The following is a 25,158-nucleotide window of genomic DNA, read 5'->3' on the forward strand; positions in this document are numbered from 1 at the left end:
TGTTTTCAACGCTGCCACTTCCCGGAGGCCTGGCATTCGACTCAATGGAGACCAGGTACAAAAGGCCGTGGCAGACATCACTTCTTGTATAGCTGGCCGTGGAGAATCACGAAGCCGCTGTGGCTCAGCTGTGTGATGACCACTGAAAAGACCTGAGACACCTTTTCCTACGCAAACATCGTAGCTGTTTGAAAACCAAATGTACTGTCCCTCAACATTTCGCTAATACACTCAATTTCAGTCGCAGGATCCCCTCATTTCAAAGCATATGCAAGTCTGTGACAAGGACTAATAATGCCCCGGTGTAAGCGGTGCAAAGGGGGAGCACACAATCGACTGGCCGCTCTTCGAATGTACCTGTTGCCATAGCTATTATCATTCTGCATGCCATCGGCCTCATCCAGACGAGTCCATGTAGGTGTTATTTCATCTTGTTTTCCTTCCGTCCAAGACTCAAAGTATATCCTACATTTCGTTTTGTTCTATCCCAACACATCACCTTAGTTTTATTCCCGTTATTTCCATCATGTGTTCTCATTGCCACATCAATTGATTCCTATGTACCATATCCACAACTCAAAAGTGTATAAATGTCTAGCTCTTGGGCTGCCAGCATATTACCAGAAGGGCCTACTTTTAGTCTCAATCTACATTTGCCCAAACCCTGCTTTTGCTACCCACCCCATAAAATTGGAGAAGCCCTATATTCAACGCACGATGTCCAATAAACCTATATAGAGGCATCTCCCCCTTTCTTATACCCCCACGTGTACAGAGCGTTTAGTCTGCCGTACCCAGCCCCTTTACAGAAACCCTTACCCAAGATTTTATCCGTGCACCTGCCTGGCTTTACATCTCATCACTACCCAACCTTCTTTACTCTTTCCTTTCGTTAACGTTTGCACTTGTCAGTTGACACCCGCGGTTTTATTCAGATCCCCCCTCCCCATATACACCGCCTCTCACCTGCGATTTCTCGACTGTTTTCTCACCTCCAACATTGTTGGCGTAAAGCCCGCTGACGCAAAATAATCAGAACCAATTGGGTCTGCAAGCGCTGTCTTGCGCAAGACCGCGGGGCTAAGAGACCGTTGCGGTATCGGTACAATGACAGCAGCTCGAGCGCATGGTCCTCACAGACCTCGCGGAGCACTTCTCCAAGCGGCACGAGCCTTGCAGCAACCCTGGACAATCGCCTACATTCCGCCCAGCCCGTTGCTATGATGGCTGCCACCGCCACAGCTGCGGCTAGCCAACCCTCAACTCTCAGCAATGGCAGAGCCAATGCCCCTGCTCCTGCTCTCTCTTCGAGCGCACCATCTCCATTCCTTGCTCAGCGCAACCCCTTCAATAATGCCGCCATTATCTCATGCTCCTATCCAGGGTGCGTCAGGCGGATCGATGGGAATTCCACTCCTTTGTGTGAGGATCACTTGCCAAAAACGGTAGCCGAGAATGGGCAGCGCCGTGACTCCATTCTCTCGAACTTCTCAAGCGGCACACAAGGCTCTCCACCGCCCGTGGGTAGAACCAGCACTACATCTCGGTCCCCTCCTCCAGCTTCTCCAAACCCCAAGAAGTTACTCTTGTCGGAAGGCAGGAGGCCAATCATGAGACGGAAGACAGCAGGTGGCTGGACACCCAACTTCATACACCAGCAGCCAACTCCCAGCAACAGTGCACCTCCATCTCGCCCTGGGAGTGAGTCTCAATCAACACACGCTTTTTCTTTACCGAAAGCTTTAGGGCTTCGTCCGCAGGTCCACTCACCCCCTGCTAGCCCGCGTTCTCCAGATGGCGAGCCCTCGAGAAAACGGCAAAAAATCATGTCAACGCCACAAAGGATAGCACCAGAAGCAATGTTGAGCAGAGATTATGAACAGAAGCCGTCACCTTCCAGGATGATTCAAGAGCCCAAATCAGTTGCTCGGTCTGTCAGCCCAAAAGCTAGTCGTCGAGCATCCGCCCAATCACCAGGAGTTGATAAAGCTCGAGAGGCTGAAGTCACACAGGTCCCAAAGCAAAAGGCTAAGGAGGGCCTGCGGATAGCGCCCCTCACTCTGGCTAGTGTAAAGTTTCTGGACAGTTCCCAGGTTCCTACATCAACATCACACTCCTCTGGAGAGCTCGAGCTCGGAGTGAACGAGAGTCCTCTCAAGCAACACGACAAGTTGACCTCTGGTCCTTCCCTTAATGAGGGAATCAAAGGTTATTGGAATGAGAAGGTCAACAGTGGCGCTGATCCATTGCGCTCTACTTCCAAGCTTTCCGTTCTTCTCAATGGACAAGGCAAAAAACCGTTGCTTGAGCGGATTGGCTCGACGAGCTCATCCTCTCGAGAAGTCAATGACAAATCGCTTGACGGCTTGCCACAGACGTTACATTTCCCTTTTCCTGAACCACACCCGTCCCCTGGGATGATTAAGTTCCAACCGAAGGGTCAAACAGAACCGAGAACAATAGATGTCGAGCTCTTTGACTCCCTCATATACTCACAAGAAGGCGCCTCTTCACCACCGCCCGGCGTTAAACTACGGAAGATAGATCAATCTTCATCCTCGAGCTGCAGCCAACAACCCTCCTCCCAGACTAAAACCTCAACAAAGCGACCTCTCAAGACCGAAGACCAAGACGAACCTTATTACGCCCCAATCGACCCCCGCATCCACTGGCCTCAGCGCCATTCCGAGGACTGGCTCCTCGCCAAGAAAGAGGAGATTGCCCGACGTCCGGGGCGTAAAGCCAACTTCGGCCGCGCCGCCGATTCTTTGCGTGCACGTCTCCGTGAGCAACAGGAGCAGGCTGGGAATGATGCTGGTCGAGCATGGCTTAACACACTGCCGGAGAAGATCGCGGCAAACCCTGCTTGGGTGAGGGCGTTGAGATGGTTGGAGGGGTTGCCCCCCCTATTAGAAGGGGAATGTTTTGGTGAGGGTGAGGGAAAGAGTGCAGGCGCCGAGGGAGAAAAGCAGCCAAGTGCGAGAGGAGGAAAGGGAGGGAAGAGAGGGGGTATGGGTAGGAGGAGGAGGAGGGGGAGCTCGAGCAGCCGGAATGGGAATGGGAAAGGAAGTGGCGTGGTTAATGGGACGTGAAGTCAATGGTGGTCAAGAAGGTGTGGATGGCTTCATTAAGACGTAAGGCGTATTTTATCGCATATGGTACATATGGATTTTCATCTTCTGGGAAAGGAGGGTTTCGATAGTGTTTATACATCTGTTTTTGGACCGGGAGTTCTGTCAAGAGGGGAAAAGGAGGGAAGGATGCCATGGGCTGGAGTATCCGGAATGTTGGTAATATATAAGGCTGGATGAAAGTTTGGGCGGGCGACCTGGCCATGGGTTGATTCGGGGTTTCTACCGGGCAGAAAGGGGTTTGAATGCATGCCCTGGCGCCGTCGGAGTATCAGGTATATTAGCTCCTAATTCAAGAGGAAGCTAACGAAAATACGTTGATATTTTATTTGATAATCTACTGTTGGAAGCGTGTTTTCAGCCATCTCGGTCTGTAGTCTCAAATGCGTAGTGGCAAAGCATCCCTCTTCTCAAATCTATACACCCCTACAGAACTGAGCCGGAACAGAGCAAGTTTACCAGTTACAAGCTGTCACGTCCCTTCGCCGTCCTCAGACCGAGTCTGAATTCCATTCTCAGGCATCGGACCCCACTGCCTACCCTCCAGAGACCACACCGACCACCCCTGACAACTTTCCCTCTTCGCACCTTCGAGAGAATATATGTTACTTCCAGCGCTGCTCCTCCCAACAACCAGCCCCTCCTACTTGGCCAAACGGTCAAGTGGTACGGTACGTCGTCCGCCTCGAGGAAGCTGGAATTCCAAAGGGCCCAAGCGAACAGAGGGACCGATTGTTCTTGTGCTAATTTCTTGCGGATATTCTTGTTTCCTTTCTGTTGGAAACGGTCAGTAATGAGATCTTCAGTTCGGGGAGGAAGAGATGGTTGGCAAAGGAGAGTTGAGATGACAGTTGAGGATTTGTGACTTGTCTTTCCCAGTGGGCGGTGTTTTGACTTCATTCCATCCGTCGCTTTTGCAAGGAATGGTAGGTGAGGTTTATGATGTTTTCCATACTCACAGAGATTAGAGACAAAGGCGAAGGGTATATGCAGTTTTGATTCTACACACAGTCTGCCTACCAGCTCTATCCGCATGTATGTACATTAAATCCGTTTTGTTAGGTATCCCCGCCAACAATTTCAATGTGTTAGTAAACCAGATTTGCCCGCTTGACTCGATCAGATCATTCATGGAAGAACCACCCTCCTTAACTTCACATCCCCTCTGCACTCCTTGCTCAGTTCAGCGCCGCGTTCTTCGCCAACAGATTTAGCGCGCTACCAGCCAGGATAAATTTAGCTTGGTCCTCGCTGACCTGGTGCTTAACAGGGATCTCAAACACCTCGCCCGTCTTATGCTTCGTCACGCGCAGCTTGACATCACCCTTGCCGCCATTCTGTAGCATCTCATACAACCCAATGGTATCGACGATATCACCCGCCCCAATCCTCTCATAATCCCGATCGGGCTCCTCAAAAGTAAGCGGCACCACACCCTGCTTCTTGAGATTCGTCTCGTGAATGCGCGCAAAGCTCTTGCACACGATCACCCTGGCACCCAAGTACCTCGGCTGCAGGGCGGCATGCTCACGGGCGGAGCCCTCGCCATAGTTATGCTCAGCGACGACGAGCCATGCCTGGCCACGCTCCTTCCACAAGCGGGCCAGCTCGGGAATCGTGTACTTCCTGCCGTCGAGCGGATGGTCGTAGGCGGCGTTCACTTCACCCGTTTCGGCGTTGACGGCCGTGTTGAGCGTATTGGCGCTGATATTGGGCAGGTGGCCCTTATACTTGAGCCAGGGGCCAGCCGCGGAAATGGTGTCGGTGGTGCACTTGCCGGATACCTTGACCAGTACGCGCAGGCCGGTCAGGTCGCCGGCCGGGAAGGGGTCGAAGGGCTCGAGGAGAGCGAGACGCTCTGAGCTGGGGGAGATGGCGACCGGAACGGAAGGATCAGGGGGGTTAGAGGCAACACGGAAGGTCTCGCGGCCTTGGGAGAAGGGCGTCTCGGGGCCCTCCTTGCCGCGTGGGGACGGGAAACGGAACTCCTTGCCGTCGGGAGTGGTGATGGTGTCGGTGATGGGGTTGAAGGTCGTCGAGCCGGCGTAGGCCATGGCGGTGACGATCTCAGGTGAAGCCAGGAAATTCAAGGTGGCTGGGTTACCGTCGTTGCGGCCACGGAAATTGCGGTTGTAGGAGGTCAGGATGGCGTTGGGTGTGCCCTTTTCAATGCCGTCATGGCGCTTCCACTGACCAATGCAAGGACCGCAAGCATTAGATAGGAGGATACCGCCGGCCTTGTTGAATGTCTCGAGGGTGCCGTCGCGCTCGAGGGTCGAGCGAATTTGCTCACTGCCAGGGGTAATGTAGAAGTCGGCCTTGGGCTTGAGGCCAGCCTCGTGGGCAGCCCGCACGATGCTTTCGACCTTGGTCATATCCTCGTACGAGCTATTGGTGCAGCTGCCGATGAGGCCAGCAGAGAGTTTCTCGGGCCAGCCCTCCTTCTGAACAGTCTCTTTAAACTTGGATAGAGGAATGGCCAGATCAGGGGTGAAGGGACCATTAAGGTGAGGCTCAAGCTTGGACAGATCGATCTCGATAAGTTCGTCATATTGAGCGCCCTCATCGGCTTTAAAGCGGAAGTAGGCATCCTCGGCCGCACCGGCGCCGGGCCAGGTCTGGAAGAGAGCAGCATCCTTGGCAGCCTGCTCGCGGCGGGTCGCCTTCAAGTAGCGGGCCGAAGCCTCAGTGAAGGGGAAGATAGAGGTGGTCGCGCCAATTTCAGCACCCATATTGCAGACGGTGGCCATGCCAGTCAAGCTGAGAGTCTCGACACCAGGGCCGAAGTACTCAACAATGTAGCCGGTGCCACCGCGCACAGTCAAGAGACCAGCCAGGTGCAGGATCAAGTCCTTGGGAGAGACCCAATCATTGAGCTGGCCAGTGAGTCTGACACCCAGAATCTTGGGGGCTTTCAGCTCCCAGGGGGCACCAACGAGAGCCTCGACGGCGTCGGCACCACCAACACCAATGGTGATAGTGCAGAGGCCACCAGCATTGGGGGAGTGGCTGTCGGTGCCCAGCATCATCATGCCGGGGAGGGCATAGTTCTCAAGGACAGTCTGGTGAATTATACCGGCACCAGGAGGCCAGAAGTCGATACCGTAGCGTTTCGCCGACGACTCAAGGAAGTCGAAGACCTCCTGGTTCGTGTTGATACCCGCTGCCAGATCCTCTTCAGCACCGCGTTCGCCAATGATCAGGTGGTCGCAGTGAATGCTGGCGGGGATGGCGGTGCGGGGCACATTGCAGGATATGAACTGCAGAAGAGCCATCTGGGCCGAAGCATCCTGCATATTGACGCGGTCCGGGCGCAACTTGAGGTTGGCCTTGCCGCGGATATCCTTGCCGTTGTTGGTATTGCTGAGCAACGACTCCTCTACATTGTCCAGATGGCTGTAGAGGATCTTTTCGGCTAGCGTCAGGCGCTGGGCGCCCAAGACACGGCGCACTTCCGAATACTTGCTGTAGAGCTTCTCATATGTTGGGGGCAGCGTGCCATTGGGGCTGGCGCTGGAGTATGGTCGCGTGCTTACGGCAACACGGCGAAGTTGTTGGGCTTGGAAGGCCCTCTGGACGTGTAAGTGGTCAGCTCTTTGTCCCTTAGTTCAACAGCGTTGCGATGAGTGTTACTGGCGCTTGGAAATAGGCTGGTCACGTCGACTTACCCTCAGGGCGGCGCCTGACCGACCGACAAGCTCGATTGGCCTCATTTTGACTGTCCCGGCCTATGGAATAGCAAGTTGGCGGGGTTTGCAGACGCAGGAGAAGCATCAGAAAAAATATCAGTTGCGCCATCTCGTCCCTCTCGGTTTCAGGGGTCCGATTGCGGACCCGAATCTGGGGATCTGGGGTTGAGCCCCACCCCTGAGCAGCAATAATCAGCACTGTGTTTCGATGTTTGCTGGTGACAGTTCAGTGTTTCTAGAGGACTAAGCCATTGGATCTTCTGTGGATATATTGAACAAAAAATGACTGCATATGTTTTCTGCAAGTTATGTATAATGAAACCAAGGAAGAAAAGTCTTGTGGCATGATATATACTGTCAAGCTTCCCTCGAGGGTACCTGAGGAGACAGTAAGAGAGAAGGCGGCAGCACTGTTGATCATGGAACCCATCGCCCGGAGATTCGACTAAGAGACCAATCATCGCCCTGTCAATGTTAAGCATCATTTGGCTCGATCCAATCGTGCATGAAGGCGATCGACAGCCAGCCTTTGATTGATTTGTTGGGAAATGTCGAAACGAGTCTGAGCTAGATGCTTTTGTGGAACTGCTTCAATCATCTAGGTACTTGTTTGTATGCTCGGTATTACTCCTCAACCAGTTAGTTTCTACTTACACCGAGACAAACTGGTCTCAAAGTAACGAATTTACGAACACAACATGATTAGGGACTCTGATCAATCCCCTCGCCTTCAGTTTGGAACAGCTGGCTTCTACTGGACGAAAAACTCTATCAAGTTTGGACTATCAAAATGTCAGGTTAAACTCACATGGATTCACACAACGAAGTACTTTACTCTTGTTCTCAGAGACCGTTGAGAACGTTAAGGTAAGAAAAAAAACATCCCCTCTCCATAACGCTCAACCTAGCCTAGCAAAATCAAAGCAAAATATGCCCAGCAAATGATAGCTCCCTAACTCCCAAGCCAAAACAACGCCTGCGTGATTAGGAATCTGGTTGTGTCCATCATCCCCAAGCTCCATGATGCAATGCGAAGCAAACTGTTGAGAAGAGCAATCAAGCGAGCAAGGCAAAATCTCCAATCAGATCCCTACGCCTGAACGATCCTAAGAGGTCTTCAACCTCTTCGAGTCTGGCCCCTCGCTCTTCACCTCTGTACCAGCATTGGCCGTATCACCCGGTGACATTCTTCCACCAGCTCCCCCTCCCCCTCCACCTGCTCCGTTACCGCTCCCAGCTCCGTTGATGCCAGCTGATGTCCCATCAGGATTTTTTTTCGTTGGTGGCCGGAACTGTGAACGGTTGGCCAGCGGGCTCTGAGAGGCTTGCGGCGCACCTATCTTCCTTGCCTGCTCCATATGCGGGTGGACAATATTGGGAGGGACGCGAGACACTGGAGGGCGTCCTACCCCTGACTGAAATTGATTTGGTGGACGTGCTTGTTGTGGTGGCCCCCCTGGCCCCCCTGATTTATTACTCGCGACTCCATTTGGGCCGGGCTTGGTCTCGGTCCCAGACCTGGCATCCTGAGCTTCATCCAGTTCCTCGTCAGTATACTTTCTCTTCGGGGCAACATGCGTTCCCAACTTGGATACAGGTTTCGATTTTGTGTGATCTATGCCGGGGGTTTTTGGAATAGACGGACTGTCGAAGTAAGGATTGAATGCTTGGCCTTCCTTCGGAGCCAAAATTCCGCTAATAACGGCTTCCTCAGGAATGTCTTTCAAGGCTTTTGCTGAGAAGAACCCGGGTGCTTCATCAGAAGGTGGTGCTACCGCCGGGGGAGGTCCAGGTGGAGGAGCTGGTGCAGTATGATTGGCCGGTTTTTGATTGTTGGCAGTTCCATTTCCGGGAGCAGATGGTCTATTCTGATTGAACTGTTGCTGGGCGAAGTGCTGCTGTGGCCGTGGAGGTCCTGCAGGCCCACGATTCTGTCCAACTCCCGGGAAGGCATTCGGGTGTTGTGGTCGTGGTTGCTGTTGTATGGGTGTGTGTGGTGGCTGTTGCCGCGGCAGATTGCCTGCTGACCCTGACCGCGTAAGAGGTTGAGCCGGTTGGTTTGTCGCGTTGTTGGCGATTGGCTCACTTTTTGCGTTACTGGCGCCGTTGAATTGGGATGTATCGGCAGCTGAATTTGTGTTCGGCAAAACGACCCAGTCGGGATGACCGTCATCGGTGATGTTAAAATCGGCCTCATCCAACTCTCCGAGAAAGTCATCATCGAATGCATCCTCGGCCACCAATTGAGCAGGCTGGAGTGGACCATTGTTCTCCGTTGCCTTCGGGGGCTCTGGCTCGACAGGCCCCTTTTTTACATAATCTGGGTGACGATGCAGATTGCTCTCATCGAACTTAGCTGGTTGTACTTTCATCCTTGTAACCTTCTCCAGGTACGACTTGTCGTAGATGCAATTGCCCAGGACATTGCCAAAGTGCCGTAGTGCCCGCTTGAGAGCATCCGTGGTGCCTTCTTTTTTGGCCTTTTCGAATGCAGTCGCCTTTCCCTTGCAGTTCTCGATGTGGCCGTACCCCAGGTCTTCATGGTATGTCCCATCACGCAGAGTGACACGCACGATGACAGATAGGCCCAAACTGATCCTCAACGTCTTTGGATCCTCATCTACGAAGTCGACCTGGATGTTCTGAATGCTCGAGGACCACCCATTAAAGCCAAAAACCTCATTGGCAAGAGTGATGCACTTTTCAGCGGTAATGTAGTGTACCTTTTGTCCACCAGGGCCGGCGCGTGTCGATATGTATTCGGGACCAAGTTGCTTATCGAGCCGGCTCTGTAGGGTTGCAATCTCTTGGGCCGTGTACTCAGATATCCGTTGTTGAGGTTCAGCAAAGGGATTGACAACATAAGTGTGCTGGTCGCCGGGACTGTGTGATGTTTGTTAGCATCATGTTATCGAAGGTGAAGGAAGGAACATTGCGATGAGGATTGAGTGTTTGGAAATCATACGCGGGCATCTTGAGCGAATCTAGAATCGCTTTTCGCTCATTTACTTGTCTTTAGCAGATCAAATTATAGAATATTTTGTGATTTTTAGTAGGTGTCTAGACCTTAAAGCGAATTTATGCAAACCGTCGGTTTACTTGGACAGTGGGCGAGCATTAAGAAAAGCAGGCACGACCATTGAACGAGAGACGCGCTTCGCGGTCCTCCCTCAGTCACGGTGGGGCACGTAGGCAACAGGCTGTCACGTGACTTATTGCCTGAACCCACGCGGCATTGCCCAATGTAGGTTCCATAGCGCAGAGCCATGGACCCCGCCAATCACAAAGTATCCAAAGAGGCTTTGGGACCCTGGGCAACAGAGAAGCTCAGGCGTCATCAATGTCAAAGCTAGAATGGGCCATTGCTCGATAAAATGATGGATGAAGTGTTAAATCCGGTTTGGGCCCTATTACTGGACCTCGTACAATATGACCAGATGTTGTTTCGATCGTCTATCAGACGCAAGCTGTATCCTGTACAAGATCCCTTCAAAATTCAGCTCCAGAACTCTAGAATTCCAAGTTGTTTCAAGCAGTCATCCAGCACAACCAAATTGAGACTTAATGACAATCACGACACAGAATGAATCTGGCATATCCAGATCCCTTGCTTTGTTTGCTTGCCTATTCGTACAGCCAGCGGCCTGGGTCGCGAAACTTTACCCATAGGTTGCATTAACCCTCCACCCTCTTATCTCCACTACGAGATGCAGGAACAGACACAGAATCGACGAGAAGCATGTAGATGGAGCGGGCTGGCTACGTGGCATAGCTTTCGGTTAAACGAACCGAGCTGTAGCCTAGAATCCCAGACAACACAACAGCGAAGCCACAACGAACAGTTCAGGCCAAGAACACATGCGGTTGTCGGGGAACTGACGAAGGTCAGGGCAAACGACGAGTTCACTACTTAAAAATCCGCGTAGGTAAACAGATAAAAATGGCTACTGATTCTACAAGATAATACATAAAATTTGTTTGCATCTTCCATTCAGAAGGAGGTTCCATAACTTAGGCAAAGATTTTCTGTAGACAAGGGCCAACCCTCCAAGGACACACTCTCTCAAAGACAACAAACACGACAGATGAAAGACGTACAAAACCTGAGCCCATGCCATGTATGTCATTGCCCAACCAGCCTATTGCTATATGAAGGGAGGGAAACGAGAGTACCATGTAAATGCGGAGAGGGCAGACTAAGATCTCGTCCCAACATAAGAAATGGCTTAATAATGAGGGATATCAGAATAATGATAAAAAAGTAAGAAAGAAAAGAGCAAAACGAGCAACAACGCCGTAGACATGACACCTTGTAAAAAGGAAATTGATCCCAGAATCTATGCCACCCTGACCACCCAACCAATGCCCCATTCGCACAACAAGATGAAAATAGCCATAATCATGCCCCAATCCCCCCTCTTCCTCCTAGCTCTTATTGCTTTTGCATCCTGAAAGGCACCACCTTTGCTCGCCCGTATAACCCGAGGTCATATTAATCCTCTTCCTCCTACCAGTAATTGCCGAGCTCTTATTACCATGGCCCAACGCGGACAGGCGAACCGTAAGTCCCGTTAAGAAGTTGGTTCAGGATTGAGCTTTGGTCGGACAGAGGAGCCGGGCTGCTCTGGTAGACATTCCCATTATTGTTCCCAATCCAACCAACATGAGTGACCAAAGCGTTCATGGCCAGTCCCAGCTTGCCGCCCGACCGCTGATTGTGCTTGGCAAGGCACTGATCCCAGCCAGCACTATGCAAAATGAAGCCACCACCACGCTTGGCCGCCTCCGTAATCGTCAAAGCCCAAGCATTCGAAATCTCGTCGTAGGCATTGTCCTTATGATGGTTGTACTGTTTGTTATCCCAGTCGGGCAGTTCGTGGATGATTTTTGTAGCGCCGTCGAGGAACTGAAAAGAGTGGTTGACCTGCTGCTCGATCGGTGGAAGGAACTGCGGAATGAAATCGGAGATGGCATCAGTCAGACTGATGAGGGCCTGCCTGACTCGGGAATAGGTGTAATCAGAACTTGATTCTCCGAAGGGGAACGCTGCGCGTAGCTTCTCTTGATACTCGCTAAGGACTTGAAGGGCGGCTTCAGGGGACGGTCGTTCTGCGGTCGTAACAATCTCGTAACTAATTTCGGGATGGCGCTCGCAGATCTTCTGCAAGACTTGGCGCAGTTGTGTAGTATTGAGGGTCTCGAGTAGGCGGTGTAACGGGAGAGGACGCCCAGTTATGTCGTTGATAGGCCTTGTTCTCTTCGGCGGCCTTGAGGCTAGTTGTCTCGAGATTGTTGGCGGCGAGTTCAGCGGCGAGACGGACATCTCGTCCTGGTCGTCATCGACCTTCCGCTTCCTGGAAGCCATGGCGATTTGGGACGCTGCAGACGGGTCAGAAAAAAGGCGACCCGAATTTCTCGCACGGTGAAGAAGAGCCCTTCTTCGATCCTTCTCATCATCGAGCGAGGAGGAGCGAGAGCAGGAGGCAAGCATACCAGAAAGAGGAGTTGGGCAGCGAGCTGCTTCGCGCTGATGGGGAAGAACAGGCGGCTGCGGCGATAGAAGGACGTTCATTGTTGTCAGAGATCGATCAAAGGCCGGTGGCCACGATGGGCTTCAGGGTCGAAAGTGCGAGAGGGAAATGCAGTTCTGGAGCAGTGTCGCCCAGGCAGGCGGGGCTTGGGAGTGTTGTGTCGCTGGGGTTACAGGAGTTGGTGGAAGAGTCAAGAGGTACAGGTCAAACCGGGCTGTGGATGAAGGGAAAAATGAGGGAGCGGAGGTGCTGCGGAGAGAAAGCAGCGATGCATCCAGGCGAACCCAGCTTCAAAGCTTGGCCTTGGCCGCCAGTCAGCGAGTGATGTGTGGTCGGAACACTCCTTTGCAAGTCAGTGGCCAGTGCTGCGTGGCGCCCGGTGGGGCAACTTGTGACCCAGCGCTGTTCCCAGGGGCGGCATGCTGGGGAGGCTAACCACAAATGGCAGTAAATTATCGCCTTTCTTTTTCCAGCACATCACTGTTGTCCATGTTCGTGGATTTCTCGCAGCGCATTGGGCAGACTTGGGCCTTTGGGTACCAACCGAAGCGGAGAGCTCTGTTGTCCAGGACAACATCATCAATGCCGCTGATTTTTCAAGCCACGAATCGATTTGGCTGCCGACAGCTTACTGTTCCTGGATGCAAACAGGCTCACATCCAATTGCAAGCTACCTGCAGTCGTCGGCGAGTAATTGTCCAGTCGTTGGGCAGCTCCAGACTAGCTAAGAGAATTTCGACCCCATTGTGCCAAGACCCCGTGAATTGTGCTCTGCGTGAACAGTACAGATTCGTAATGCTGTGCAGGCTGTTGGTAGTCCACTGCATGAAAAGACTTTTTTCCTGAGGGGGGAACAAAATGATATGCTTTTGATTGTTAACCTGAGCGCAAGTTTAATAGGTCTGACTGCGATCGAAACTAGCATATGTCTGTAAATATCGCATATTGAATTCGTCTCATAAAGATGCCTTTTCCATGTTCCGAAACTAACATCCATGCCCTCCCGTCATTGATAGCCGCGGGGTGGGTCATATCAGCCCCGCAATGACCAAAGGGGTTGGACAGTGTGCCTGGAGCGTGGCTCTTATCACTTATCGACAAGGAAATTTTCAAGCCTTGAAAGTTGTTTTACAAGCCTGTTCCAACAACCACGACCTTTGTTGTCTTCATGGCTAATGCAGATTAAAATTGAATTTCGGCATCATAATGGCGAACAAAGATGATGAGCTGATTCCTCAAGAGGAGCAACACCAAGCCACAACAACTGTCAAAAAGCGCAAGTCCGAACTTGCCGAAATCCAAGTCGACCTCTCTGCTCCTGAGCCCCCATCCAAGAAGGCCCGCCGTCTCCTCAAAAAGGGCAAGAAGTTACCTAAGAAGCAGAGCGAAAGCGGTGATGAAAACGAGGAACCGGCAGAAGACGGAAAAGCTGATGGTGTTGCTGATGACAAGAAGAAAAAGAAGGAACGTTCTCCTTATGGTGTTTGGATCGGAAACCTCCCATTCTCCGTCACCAAGGCCGATTTGCGGAAATGGCTGGTCGACAACTCTGGCGGTGTCATAACCGAAGATCTCATTACCCGTGTGCATATGCCAACCAACAAGCCCATGGCTGGGTCGAAGAGAACGTTTGAAAACAAGGGGTTCGCTTATGTCGACTTTGCAACCTACGAAGCTAACACAGCCGCTATTGCCCTCTCTGAAACAGAGCTTAACGGCAGAAGGCTTCTGATCAAAGATGCCAACAATTACGAAGGGAGGCCGAAGAAGGAGGAGCCTGAGGCTGCTGTGGCGAAGATTCCCGAGGGAAGGAGTAGCACAAAAATTTTCGTCGGCAACCTTGCCTTCAACACCACCGAGGATGACCTGTGGGCGCACTTTGAAAAATGTGGCAAGATTCGCTGGGTCAAGGTGGCTACATTTGAAGATTCTGGCAAGTGCAAGGGTTACGGCTGGGTGATGTTTGAGGAGCCTGAGGCAGCACAGTGGGCTGTCAAGGGGTTTGTTAAAATCCGCGAGACGGTTGAGACAGTTGAGGACTTCATGGATGGAGAGAGTAAGGCTGATGGCGACGGAGACACTGAGATGAAGGACGCCAAAGAAGACAGGGAAGAAGCTGGTTCAGAGGAAAATGCAGAAGATGGCGATGATGAGACGGACTCGAAGCCGGAAAAGCCAAAGAAGAAAGAGCTGAAGGAGCCACGCACCCGTATCCGTAAATGGTGGGTGAACCAATTGTTTGGGCGCAACCTGAAAGTCGAGCTGGCAGAGGACGATCAGACTCGGTACCAGAAGCGATTTGGTAAGGGAGCGAAGAAGAAGCAGAAGCAAGAAGTGTCGAAGAAGAGTACGAAGAGCGATACCAACGCTGCCAGCAAAGAGAAGGGCAGCAAGAGCAAGGAGTTGAAGGAAAAAACTACCAAGCAAGAGCCTAGCTACGCGACTGATATCAACGTTGCTAGGCTCACCGGCGCGGTGGTGGCGCCACAGGGCAAAAAAGTTAAGTTTGACGATTGAGACTGGGCGCCTTGTTCTGGCCTCTGTCGGATTGCTTGGCTGGGTTTTGTAGATAAGTACAATTTGCAGTCCTGGGGACAAACTAAGTGCTGGAGAACATCGCAATCCTGTTCTTATCTTCTTTTTGTATCTAATACCCTCATACCGCATCCATGAAACCTCGAACCAAGCAAATGCCCGTTGAAAATCGTTAAAAATGCCACTCCTAACTTTGGTTTGAAATAAATCAACGAAAAAAATTTTCCACGCGTAGTGGATAGGACCCGTGGGCAAAATTGTACGATGCTTGACAAGAGTGAGATTCGAACTCACGCCCCATTTCTGAGACCAGGAGGATCTTGAAGTGATAATTCAAGGGAATTCAGGTGGACCTGAACCTGGCGCCTTGGACCGCTCGGCCATCTTGCCGTAGATTGCTATAGCAGTGTAGCGGCAGAGGCAACATGATATTCTTTCCCCATCTGAACCTGAGCCAACACCATCTTACACCGGCATCTTCTAGTATCATAATGGTTATGCTGTAGACAACTCTGTACATGAACCGCCGGTCCAGTCATATCGGGCCGTTACTTGCATTATGTCGTACAGCATCTGTTTTGCGTGCCCAAAGCCATACATGGGTGATTAGGGCAGAAATAACTTGATAAGATTCAGAGCGGAAGTCGTCTTCTGAGCTATTGGAAGTAAGAGCTCCCAACGACCTCTCCGTCGTGAATGGGAGTAGCATCCGTTGGGTATGATATGGCATCCGATGCCCGGACTAAGGGAAACTTGTTCAGTGTGCAATACGGTAGTTCCTGGGGCCCTGGAGCATTATGATCCCGTATATCTCCCTCACTTCCGAGTTACTATTGGAAACGCATCTTGAAGCGCCGAAAGTCGGATTTTTGTGTTGGTTGAGGTGGCAGAGAACCAATCAAAGTTGGGAAGGCGCCCCAACGCGAGACGGCAATGCTGGCTGCCCTACAGAACAAGCCTGAGAACGGCAAACGGCGGCATCCTTCCAACGCAATAGGAGCGAACTCATCGCCAGTCTCAACCGAACTTTGTCTAACGCATAAGAGACAATCGATTGTCAGGCTCCTTTTTTATCTTGAGGGATGATAGGCGCCTCAATCACTTCCTCATCCAATAGTCCAGAAATAGGGTACCGACCAGAAAGCGCGATTGTGCTAATTTTTCCATGTTGCTGTCCAGATCTGACGCTTTTGCTATAGAGAAGACACAGAAGACACAAAAGAGGATTTAAACTGGCAGTTGCAACTGTGAAGATTGACTTCTGTATTTCTTGGCAGTTGACGGTTTATGTTCGTTTATATATTCATGATATTGGAAGCACATTCTCATGTTCAACGGGAGGTCTGCGTTTCCAAGATTCCCGTTGATGTCTATGAGAGGGGAGTGTGGCTGGTCTTGTTCTCTCTGCTCAGCGCAGACACCAACCCTCGGGCTTCTGGACTGCTTATGACACGCAGTGCGCAGCTTATCAGAATGATACAATTTGAGATAATGCATTGTGTGAGGAGTTGGCGTTGCTGAACCGAGACAACAAAAGTGAGAGCTTTCATCTCATCGAGTTTTCTATCCAACAAAACAGGCAGCCATAGAGTGTAAGTACGGGGTTGCGTAATAACAGCAGGGACTGGCTATTCGCACAGTAGCCACACACAGTGAACGTCACATTCTGTATAGTTTTTGGAGAAATTTGCACTGTGCAAGGTAACCCTACCGTCACCCTTCGACCCGATGCTACCTCAGCTTCCCCTCTGGCAGCAGCTGTCATGAGGTGGAAAAAGAGAAACGATACATGTGAATCTCAAGAATGAAGTTAAAGGCTTACTACGGACAGTTCTTCAAATCTGTCTCTGCTGCCCAAAGACTATGACGTCGTTGCTGGCCGCAGCAGTACACAGCGGCGGTCGTTTGTTACCCGATTTTGTAAGCCTTACGGAGTCATTACGTGGAGGGGCATGGTGTCCCCAGAAGCGAACAGTGGGCACACTTCGACAGCCCTGCCTGAGCTTTTGGATGGGATTTGGAACGTGCCTTGGCCTGCCACTCTGCGTGAACCTCAACTTTAGCTTATTGCTCCAACAGGTTCCAACGCTGCCCATCCGGATCGGAGCTGCGCTTCTGGGCTCTTTTTTTCTTGACCTCACGCTTGTGCGCGCCGGCTTTCCTCATCTCATCCCATTCCCCATCTCCTCCACATTTTATTCCTCTTCCCTTTCAGCCCCGACTGCACCCCGTCTGCCTGGCTTCTTGGCTGCTTGACCCAGCGCCGCTGGACGGTTTCCACCAACGGGCAGACTGTTACGGCCCAAATCTGCGAAGTTTTATCATCGTTATTATTATTATTATCCGCGTGGGGCGAATAGAAGCTGGGTGAGAGAGAGCTTAAGAACACGACAAACTGAGCAAACAAGAAGCTCGACAGTACGGAAGCCTTAGAGAGGGGCCAACCCGGCCAGCACCCGCCTGTCGTCTACCAACCCAGCAGAGAGGCTCAACGTCCTGCTCCACTGCCGCATGATCGAGCAAACCCGACGTCATCGCAGTTCCCTGCACCTGCAACCCTTCTCCTAAATTTTCCCGCCCAACTCGCTGCCGATCCGTCGCCAAACTTCCGCCATCGCACACAATGGCTGCCTCTGGTACTCAGCGTAAGAAACTCCTCGGCCATCGCCGCCGTATTGAGGATGAGGCCGATGACGACTGCGGCGTCGACTCCCCCGCCGACCTTGATGACGACTCGGTGACCGACGGTTCGATCGGTAGCGACGACCACGATCCTGTCGATGGCAGCGACACGAGCAATGTCGACGATGCGTCGCCCACCTCGCCCAACGCACGAAAATCTTTGGGTAACGGAAACGGCGCTGCAAAGGCCGGATATCGCCGTAACGGCAACGAGGACGACGTCAAGACGCCGCCCGCCGAGACTGCCCAGTCACCCAAACCACTCATCGCTGACTCCGACACCATGATGAGCCAGCTGACTCTGGGAAAGAAGGACGATACTGAGGTACTGCACTTTGATGACACTGAGCCGAAGCCAAAGCCCCCTGTAAAGGAGGCCCCGGTGATTGTAAGCTCCAGTGCTGCCACGCAGCGGCACCCTCAGCAAGAACTACAGCGGCGGAAGGACGAGGAGTATCGGCGGCGGAGGGAAGAGGATCCCACTTTTGTTCCCAACAGGGGCTCCTTCTTCCTGCACGACCACCGGCAGCTTGGTCCTGCCGGGAATGGCTTCCGGCGCTTTCCTGGAGGAGTTCGGGGTCGGGGTCGAGGCACGTTTGGCAACCACTTTGCCTCGCTCAAGTATGTCAAGTCCCATTTTGTCACTTTGCTCAGAAGGCCTCTATCGCGCCGCAGAATGCTAACATTTGCCTAGCCCAGTGTCTGGTGCTTCGGATCCCATTGTAACGGATCCGTGGAAGCACGACATGCACGAGATGGTTGCCGATTCTCTTCCTCAGCCGTCTCGACAAACTCGGTATCCCCCTGCTACTGAGGGGCCGCCGAATGGCAATGGCATCATCCCGACTGCACCTAAGCCCGAAACTCCGATCAACCGAGCCATGTCGACCGAGAAGGTCATCGGCACAGTGACCGTCCGGGTCTTTATTGCTGGCATGAGCGAGGCCAAGCTCTTCCCTGGTGTCACTTTGAAGCAGTACACCAAGCTGCCCGACCACCGGCCGCCTCTTCGTCGTGACAAGCCGGTTCGGATTTCCATACCCTATCATGATCCTCCCATCATGCCGCGGTACATTTTCCCGCACCAGGACCGGTCTTTTATCTTCATTCCGCGAGCCATGCGCCCTAACCAGCAACGTGCTCGGGCCAAGGCTCCTCGATCTGTCCTAGGCTCGGGAGTTTTCTCTCGTGCAGCGAGCGTTTTCGGCGGCAGCATCTACGGCAGTGTGTATTCACCCAGTGTGGCTCTTAGTCGTCGGTCTTCGATCGCCCCCGAGATTGGGAGGGAGGTGATGCTCTCACCTACTAGCTCTGCTATATCGCGCCCTCCACACTCGATGGAGGGTGGCCGCCCTGTTGTTCGTCTTCCCCAACCATCTGTTACTGCTGCTTCTGCTCCTCCCCAGCCGAGCGGCCCTGCGACGGCCCCAGCTCCCGCTGAGTCTTCTGTTAACGAGCAACCTCAATGTCAGACACACGCACTGCCTCCAAAGCCTATTCCTCAAGAGGCGCGACCAAACGTTCCTGTGCAGCAACCACGTCCTCAGAAGGCTGTCTCTGCGGAGAGCATCGAGACATCTGCTCAGCAGGCGTCAAATGCTCCTTCGCCCTATGAGCAAGCCTTCCATCAACAAGTCCCTCCTCAACTCACTACCGGCGGCTTTAGCCGCGACACACATGCTCAAACCGCATCTTTCCAGTCGCAACTCGCTGCTTCGAGTATTCCGGAGCGTGCCATCCATGCTGCTCCGTTCCAACCCGCTGGTTATGCCCAACCTGCACTCTACTCTCAACATACTTATGCGACTGTGCAGCCCCAACAGGGATTCTATTATCCCGCGCCGCAAACCTACACGACCAACATGCCCCCTAGCGCAGCCACAGCACCTGCATTCATCCCTGCCGCCCAGCAAGCCGCCACGGCTGCTGCTCAACCTCCAACCAATCCAGCTGACGTACCCGGCGGCCCGCCACCGCCTCTTCCTCCTCCTGGTCCTGCTCCTGGGCCGCAAAACCTCGTCGCCCAAGAGATTAATGGCATGGTCTACTACTACGATCCATCGCAGCTCCCAATGCCGCTGCCCCCTCCTCCACAGTTTGCCCCTGCAGCCCCGCCTGGCCAGGGCCCCCCTCCGGGTCCCTATGGTGCCCCCTACGGTGCTCCCCCGCCTGTAGGCATGGTGCCTGGCCCTGATGGGTACTATTACCAGCAAGGAGTGCCTGCCGTGCCGCCAACGGGAATGGTGTACTACCCCCAGTAGACAAGGGGGTGGCCTGTTCTTGGTAGCGGTGGCATCGGCGGAGGTGTGGGTAGCAGGGCTGGAATAATGCCGGTCATGTCGGTGCCAGTGATACCGATGCCGATGCAGACGCACATGCCGGTCTCGATGGTAGAGAAAGAAACGACTTTGTCAGAGGCCGCTCCGGTCGTGCCGGTAGCTATCTCGCCACCTACGCTAGCGTGACCACGATTTGGAGGTATACGATGATTTCTTGTACCATCACGCTTGGGTCTGCAAGAGATGACGTTTACGAGTTCCCTAGGTTTATGACCTACCTACCTTACCCCGCTGCTTCTTTTAGTCAGCGACGGGGAACACTTTGAAGTGGATGGGGCTTGTTCTCATTTCCCTCTTATTGCTCTCTTATTGCTATGGACGATGACAAATGGCCAGACGGATGAATGGTATGGATGGTCTGCATGGATGGCTATGGGTGGATAGCTTCTTTGGTCTTAACAACTTTCCTCACTTGCTATTGTCGTAACGAATGATGGAATGGATGGATCATTGGCTAGATTCGCTGCTTCTTCTGCGAAACAACTCTGTCATTTTTCTTCTCACGTCCTCTTTTATCATCTTACCTACATTGGGTTTTCTATTGGTTGACGATGCCTTCTTATGGATAGGAAAGGACATGGCCGTGAGTAATTTTTGTCAAGAAAAAGGGCTGCTTGTTTTTTTTGTTTTGCTTCTTTTCTTTCCCTAATGGAATTTCTCTTTTCTTACTCCCTAAGTTCTATACAGGTTGCCGGCGGGTTTTGGCATTTCAACTTCTCTTTTCGCTCGTTTTCATCCCGCTATTTTGAAAATTTTATCCTCGTCGCTTTCATCCGCTTCATTCATGAGCAATCCAAACTGATTCCCCGTCTGGTCAACTTCTTTCCCTTGCGTATTATCTGTTGCTGCCCCTTAGGATATCTCCATGGCCATTGGTTGCGTTTTGATAGCTCCGTGGCTGATTTGCTATTTTCTTCCATTTGCCTCTCATATTTTTATTCAATGGAGTCCGTTTGGTGCGGTTGGAGTTATGGGTATCTGCTTTTTGACTATTGTCTTATCTTGCCTTAAGATGCGGGACTGGAAGAGAAAAGAGAAATAAAAATAAAGGTTTGGACGGGATGGTTTTGTCTCTTTATCAGCTGTTTTTCTTTCTCTTGACGTGTTCTAGTTCCCCGTACGGTGGATGGGCGCATAGTCCAGGGAAGTGTGGTAAAGTGAAAAAGCAGGGTACCTTTATTTCCCAAATCCCTTGCTTCAGATTAGTGCCTCGGTGAAGTATTGGAAAGGGGTGTGTGCTAGGAGAGGAAACATGAGATGAGTGAGGATTCAGAGACTCCCGCAAAGGGGTAGGCTGGTGATCGCGTCGTCAGGGCAAGGTTTTCACACTTTGCCATTTCATTCGTTGTTGTCTAGTTCCCTTGGTGATTCATTCCTGAGTTTCCCACTTTGCTTGCCTTCCTGATTTTGCTGCATGGCGTCAACGGAGTCCAAGACCCCTTCGCGTTTGGGAATTCCACTTCTGCAGTTATTTCTTTTTTTTCCTTACCTATTTCCACAAGATTTTACCATTTGGGTTCCGAAGAGGGCGCGGTCTTGGTGAAAGGGGGCCATCCAAACAGACATAAGCGGCCGGCTGGGTAACCTAGATTTCACCTACACACCAGGTCATTGATTCTTTGGTTATGGAAGTATCAACATTAAGTGGTAGTTGAGCCCTAAAAGCAATTTTGTGTTGGATATCCAGTTCCCTAACGGTTGGTGACTTCTGTGTGCTTGATCATGCTTTCATTGCTTGGTGTTGGTGGCGCTGGTTTGGTTCCTCGGCCAACAAAACGACTTCGTCAGGTTGGCAGAGCCCTCGGTTCAGGGGTTGCCCGAGTTTTGAAACGGCGTGGCGAACCGGTGCTCCTCGACAGCAAGTTCGGTGACGCAAGACTACCGTACAGAATTTATGCTATTTTTGCAATTAACCTATCACCCGAAAGTTCTAATGATCTTTTAACGAAACTCTATCCCTACGTTACGCGTAGTGTTTGCTACAGAACCGTTACAAGCAGCTTGCGTAGCCGCGGGAAAGCGAGGGCTCCTTCATTTCAGGGGTTAGCGACAATATCTCCGTGGATTTACCGGTCTTACACCTGCCTTCCGTGGAGAAGAGGGCCCAGCGGCCATGTGGCCAGAACGGGTTTTTCCACCCTCGATACGAGTGCGACACGTCGAAAACACTGGAATCGGCCGAGCTTGTTTCTAGACGTTCACATTAACAGTCCTGGCATCAAAAGAAACGAGAACGAGGGTTCTTGACGCGTGACTGTGCTTGCTGCTTGCAAGTTGCCTCTTTAGGTACCCCTGACAGGCTGGCAGCTGACCCATTCAGCGCCGCAGCAGCGCTGTAAGCCCAACTGAATTAAGCTACAGGGATGTTCCAGCCTTCCTGATTTGGGCCATCGCGTCGCGTTTAGGGACGCCGGGCTGCCGACTTACATATCACTTACTTACAAGGGCAACCAAGCTTTCCAGCGTCTCCATATCAAATTCGACAACTGCAACTACCCAAATATACACTCGAGAAGCGTCATCTGAGCCTTGACTGCGTTGATCTCACACATAAGCTACCATATGGCACCAGGCGTTACCAACGGAGATGGGCCCAGTGACCGATTGGGCATCACTGTATTCTCTGGGGGTATGTGGAGTTGGGGTCATCTATGTCCCTCTGAATGAGTCACCTATAGAAAGGAGTGCTGACACCAGCAACAGGCACGGCAGCAAACAGCCTTGTCGATGTGTTCAACAGGATAGCTGAGAAGAGGCGCTGCAAGTTGAACTATGTCATTCCTATTAGTGATAACGGCGGCAGCTCTTCAGAGCTAATCCGCTTCATTGGCGGGCCGAGTGAGTGATACCAATCCATCGGATGCCTTAGACTATTCGGGATGAGACGGAGATGTTAAGGAGCAGCATGCTGACTGCGCACAGGTGTGGGCGATATAAGAAGTATGTGAGTTATGAGCACCTGCTCATGATTTCATTAAGTTCCTGCTAGTCTGTTGTCAGAGTGCTTATCTCTGACCATGCATTAGGTCGCCTTGTCCGGCTCATCCCAAACCAGGAAGATGACAGGGAGATGTCTGCGCTTAAACTGTTGTTCGAGCACCGGCTCGACTCTGACCCGCTGAAGGCTAGAGAGGAATGGCAGGACATTGTCGAGTCACGGTCGCTACTCTGGAGCTTCATTTCCAGCCCCAAGAGGGAGCTGATCCGGTCTGTCCTAAACACGGTCAACCTCGAGATCGTCAAGCGAGCACGGCCGCCAAACGTCTTTGATTTTGCCAGTGCCAGCGTCGGCAACATGTTCCTGACGGGGTGAGTAACCCTACACCTTCCCCTGTCTCAACCACTTACTTACCACCAACCCCCCCTTCCCCCAAAAGTGCCCGTCTCTTCACCGGCTCCTTCGAATCCGCCATCTACCTCCTCTCCATGATCTGCTCCATTCCACCTTCCATTTCCGTCCTCCCCGTCATCAACTCCAATTTCGCCCACCATATCTGCGCCGGCCTAGCCGACGGCACCATCATCGCCGGCCAGAACGCCATCAGCCACCCCTCGGCCCCGACCGCCGTCCCCGGCGACAGTACAACCACCCACCACCATTTGCTACACAATATCCCAACCCTCGCCCTCCACAAACAAGTCCTCCTCTCCCAAGCACAAGCCCAGGCTTGCTCCCATAGCCCACACACTACCTCCTCCCCCACCCCCAACACCTTCACCGACTTCACAGAAGACGACGATGACGAAGAAGACGGCGCCAACCTTCCCGGCAGCCTGCCCGCGCTCCGCAGGCCCAACATTGCCTTCTCCAAGCACCACAGCGCCGACGATGAAGAGGACCTGCCCGCGCGTATTGAAAGGCTATGGTATATCAATCCTTACGGGCAAGAAATTGCCCCCGTTGCGAACCCCAAGGTCGTCGAGGCGCTTGCGCAGAGCAGGGTGGTGGTGTATAGCATTGGGAGTTTGTACACGAGTATTATCCCGAGTCTTGTGCTTCGCGCTGTGGGGAGGGCCATCGCGTTTTCGGATTTGTTGCCTGGGACGGCGTCGCCTGTTCCAGGGAGGCTTGGGACGGGTACACCTGTCGGAGGAGATCCGGGGAGGTCGCCTGCGCTGGAGGCCCTTTCACATCCTCCCTCTTCTCACGGTGGGGGCGAAAGGGGGATCAGGCACAAGATTTTGATCTTAAATAGTCGGATTGATCGCGAGACGGGGCCGCGGACGAATCCCATGAGCGCGAAAGATTTTGTCGCTGCTATTGCGAGAGCTTGTGTAGAGAGTCGAGCGCCTGAGCTGGTAGGCAAAGAAGAGGTGCTAAGGAGGTGTGTGACACACTTGATTTATGTGGATCGGGAGGATTTGGTTCCGGCGAAAGAAGAAGATGGGGTGAGTAACAAAGAGGGGGATGGTGATGAGGGGTATGAGGAAGAAATGCCGCTGATGCCGAAGGTGGAAGTGGAGGAGTTGGAGAGGTTGGGGATCACGTGTGTGAAAGTTAGGGGGAGAAAGGAGATTGTCGCGAGGAGGGGAAAGAGGAGAGTAGTGGTGTTGAGGTATGATGAGCAGGCTCTGGGAGTGGCTTTGGAGAGGATTATCGAGTCGTAAGGGATCTGGGCTTCGTTTGATGGGAGAGCGCTAATGAAGGTTTGAGGAGTGTCTTGGTATCTTGATATGGCCTTTTTGGTCACGTTTTTTCTCCTGGCTCCAATCTTGTCCTAACGGAGGGTTTCTGTTCTCTTTCGATTCCTCTCCTAGTTAGCTATCTAACTAGAAGAGCCTTGCCGTGTTTATTGTGGCTAATCGGATAGATAAACTTATGATAGAGGCGCCTACATACCTACCTGACTTGCCTAATCCCTTTTCAGCGCCCTCATGGTGTCGTTCTCATGTCGTGGTAACCCAGCCAACGCGTAATAGAAGATGTAAACATGCATCCAAGCTCAACTCCTCTCTGTTATCTGCATTCCGTCGGTGTGTTGTCTCTGTGCTGCCCCTCCCCCCCTGCTGACTCGAGGCACCATCATGGCAAGAGTCTGAGCGTCTCCGAGGTTACACACGGCAAGCAGCGTCGATGTGTATGAGCGCAGGCGGGTAGAGCGGGCAAGCGGAGAGCATGGATACCACAGTCCAGACCAACCCACCAACCTACCTACGTAATACCCTGGAGAACCAAGATACCTACACACCGCATCTGAGACTCTGAAACCTCGAGTGACGCGGCCAGGGCGCACAGCAGAACGCCCAGGGG

General features: G+C 52.4%; 7 protein-coding genes and 1 non-coding gene across 8 annotated transcripts; 4 read left to right on the forward strand and 4 right to left on the reverse strand.

The window, feature by feature from the left end:
- Positions 1-1,220: 1,220 nt before the first annotated feature.
- CTHT_0062770 (uncharacterized protein) lies at positions 1,221-3,092 on the forward strand (the record flags this gene model as incomplete). Its single annotated transcript, XM_006696523.1, has 3 exons — positions 1,221-1,384; positions 1,561-1,701; positions 1,781-3,092. The coding sequence occupies 3 exons, from the start codon at positions 1,221-1,223 to the stop codon at positions 3,090-3,092; spliced, it is 1,617 nt and encodes a 538-aa protein (XP_006696586.1).
- A 1,217-nt stretch (positions 3,093-4,309) lies between these two features.
- CTHT_0062780 (aconitate hydratase-like protein) lies at positions 4,310-6,844 on the reverse strand (the record flags this gene model as incomplete). Its single annotated transcript, XM_006696524.1, has 2 exons — positions 4,310-6,703; positions 6,800-6,844. 2 exons carry the CDS (start codon positions 6,842-6,844, stop codon positions 4,310-4,312), a joined length of 2,439 nt encoding a protein of 812 aa, XP_006696587.1.
- Positions 6,845-7,926: 1,082 nt separating this feature from the next.
- On the reverse strand, positions 7,927-9,793 carry CTHT_0062790 (putative DNA repair and recombination protein; the record flags this gene model as incomplete). Its single annotated transcript, XM_006696525.1, has 2 exons — positions 7,927-9,703; positions 9,786-9,793. The coding sequence occupies 2 exons, from the start codon at positions 9,791-9,793 to the stop codon at positions 7,927-7,929; spliced, it is 1,785 nt and encodes a 594-aa protein (XP_006696588.1).
- A 1,558-nt stretch (positions 9,794-11,351) lies between these two features.
- Positions 11,352-12,392, reverse strand: CTHT_0062800 (uncharacterized protein; the record flags this gene model as incomplete). Its single annotated transcript, XM_006696526.1, has 1 exon — positions 11,352-12,392. The coding sequence occupies one exon, from the start codon at positions 12,390-12,392 to the stop codon at positions 11,352-11,354; it is 1,041 nt and encodes a 346-aa protein (XP_006696589.1).
- A 1,165-nt stretch (positions 12,393-13,557) lies between these two features.
- Positions 13,558-14,868, forward strand: CTHT_0062810 (RNA-binding protein rnp24-like protein; the record flags this gene model as incomplete). The annotated part of the gene is made up of 1 exon (XM_006696527.1): positions 13,558-14,868. The coding sequence occupies one exon, from the start codon at positions 13,558-13,560 to the stop codon at positions 14,866-14,868; it is 1,311 nt and encodes a 436-aa protein (XP_006696590.1).
- A 287-nt stretch (positions 14,869-15,155) lies between these two features.
- Positions 15,156-15,276, reverse strand: CTHT_0062820. The gene is made up of 2 exons: positions 15,237-15,276; positions 15,156-15,203 (listed from the first exon to the last, which is right to left on the reverse strand). It is a non-coding gene; the product is annotated as a tRNA-Leu (tRNA).
- A 2,233-nt stretch (positions 15,277-17,509) lies between these two features.
- Positions 17,510-19,829, forward strand: CTHT_0062830 (uncharacterized protein; the record flags this gene model as incomplete). Its single annotated transcript, XM_006696528.1, has 2 exons — positions 17,510-18,189; positions 18,263-19,829. The coding sequence occupies 2 exons, from the start codon at positions 17,510-17,512 to the stop codon at positions 19,827-19,829; spliced, it is 2,247 nt and encodes a 748-aa protein (XP_006696591.1).
- Positions 19,830-22,469: 2,640 nt separating this feature from the next.
- Positions 22,470-24,515, forward strand: CTHT_0062840 (uncharacterized protein; the record flags this gene model as incomplete). The annotated part of the gene is made up of 5 exons (XM_006696529.1): positions 22,470-22,536; positions 22,611-22,745; positions 22,830-22,847; positions 22,934-23,216; positions 23,285-24,515. 5 exons carry the CDS (start codon positions 22,470-22,472, stop codon positions 24,513-24,515), a joined length of 1,734 nt encoding a protein of 577 aa, XP_006696592.1.
- Between the last annotated feature and the right edge of the window lie 643 nt (positions 24,516-25,158).

Source organism: Thermochaetoides thermophila (genome assembly GCF_000221225.1).
Source record: "Thermochaetoides thermophila DSM 1495 unplaced genomic scaffold scf7180000011821, whole genome shotgun sequence".
Taxonomy (NCBI): domain Eukaryota; kingdom Fungi; phylum Ascomycota; class Sordariomycetes; order Sordariales; family Chaetomiaceae; genus Thermochaetoides; species Thermochaetoides thermophila.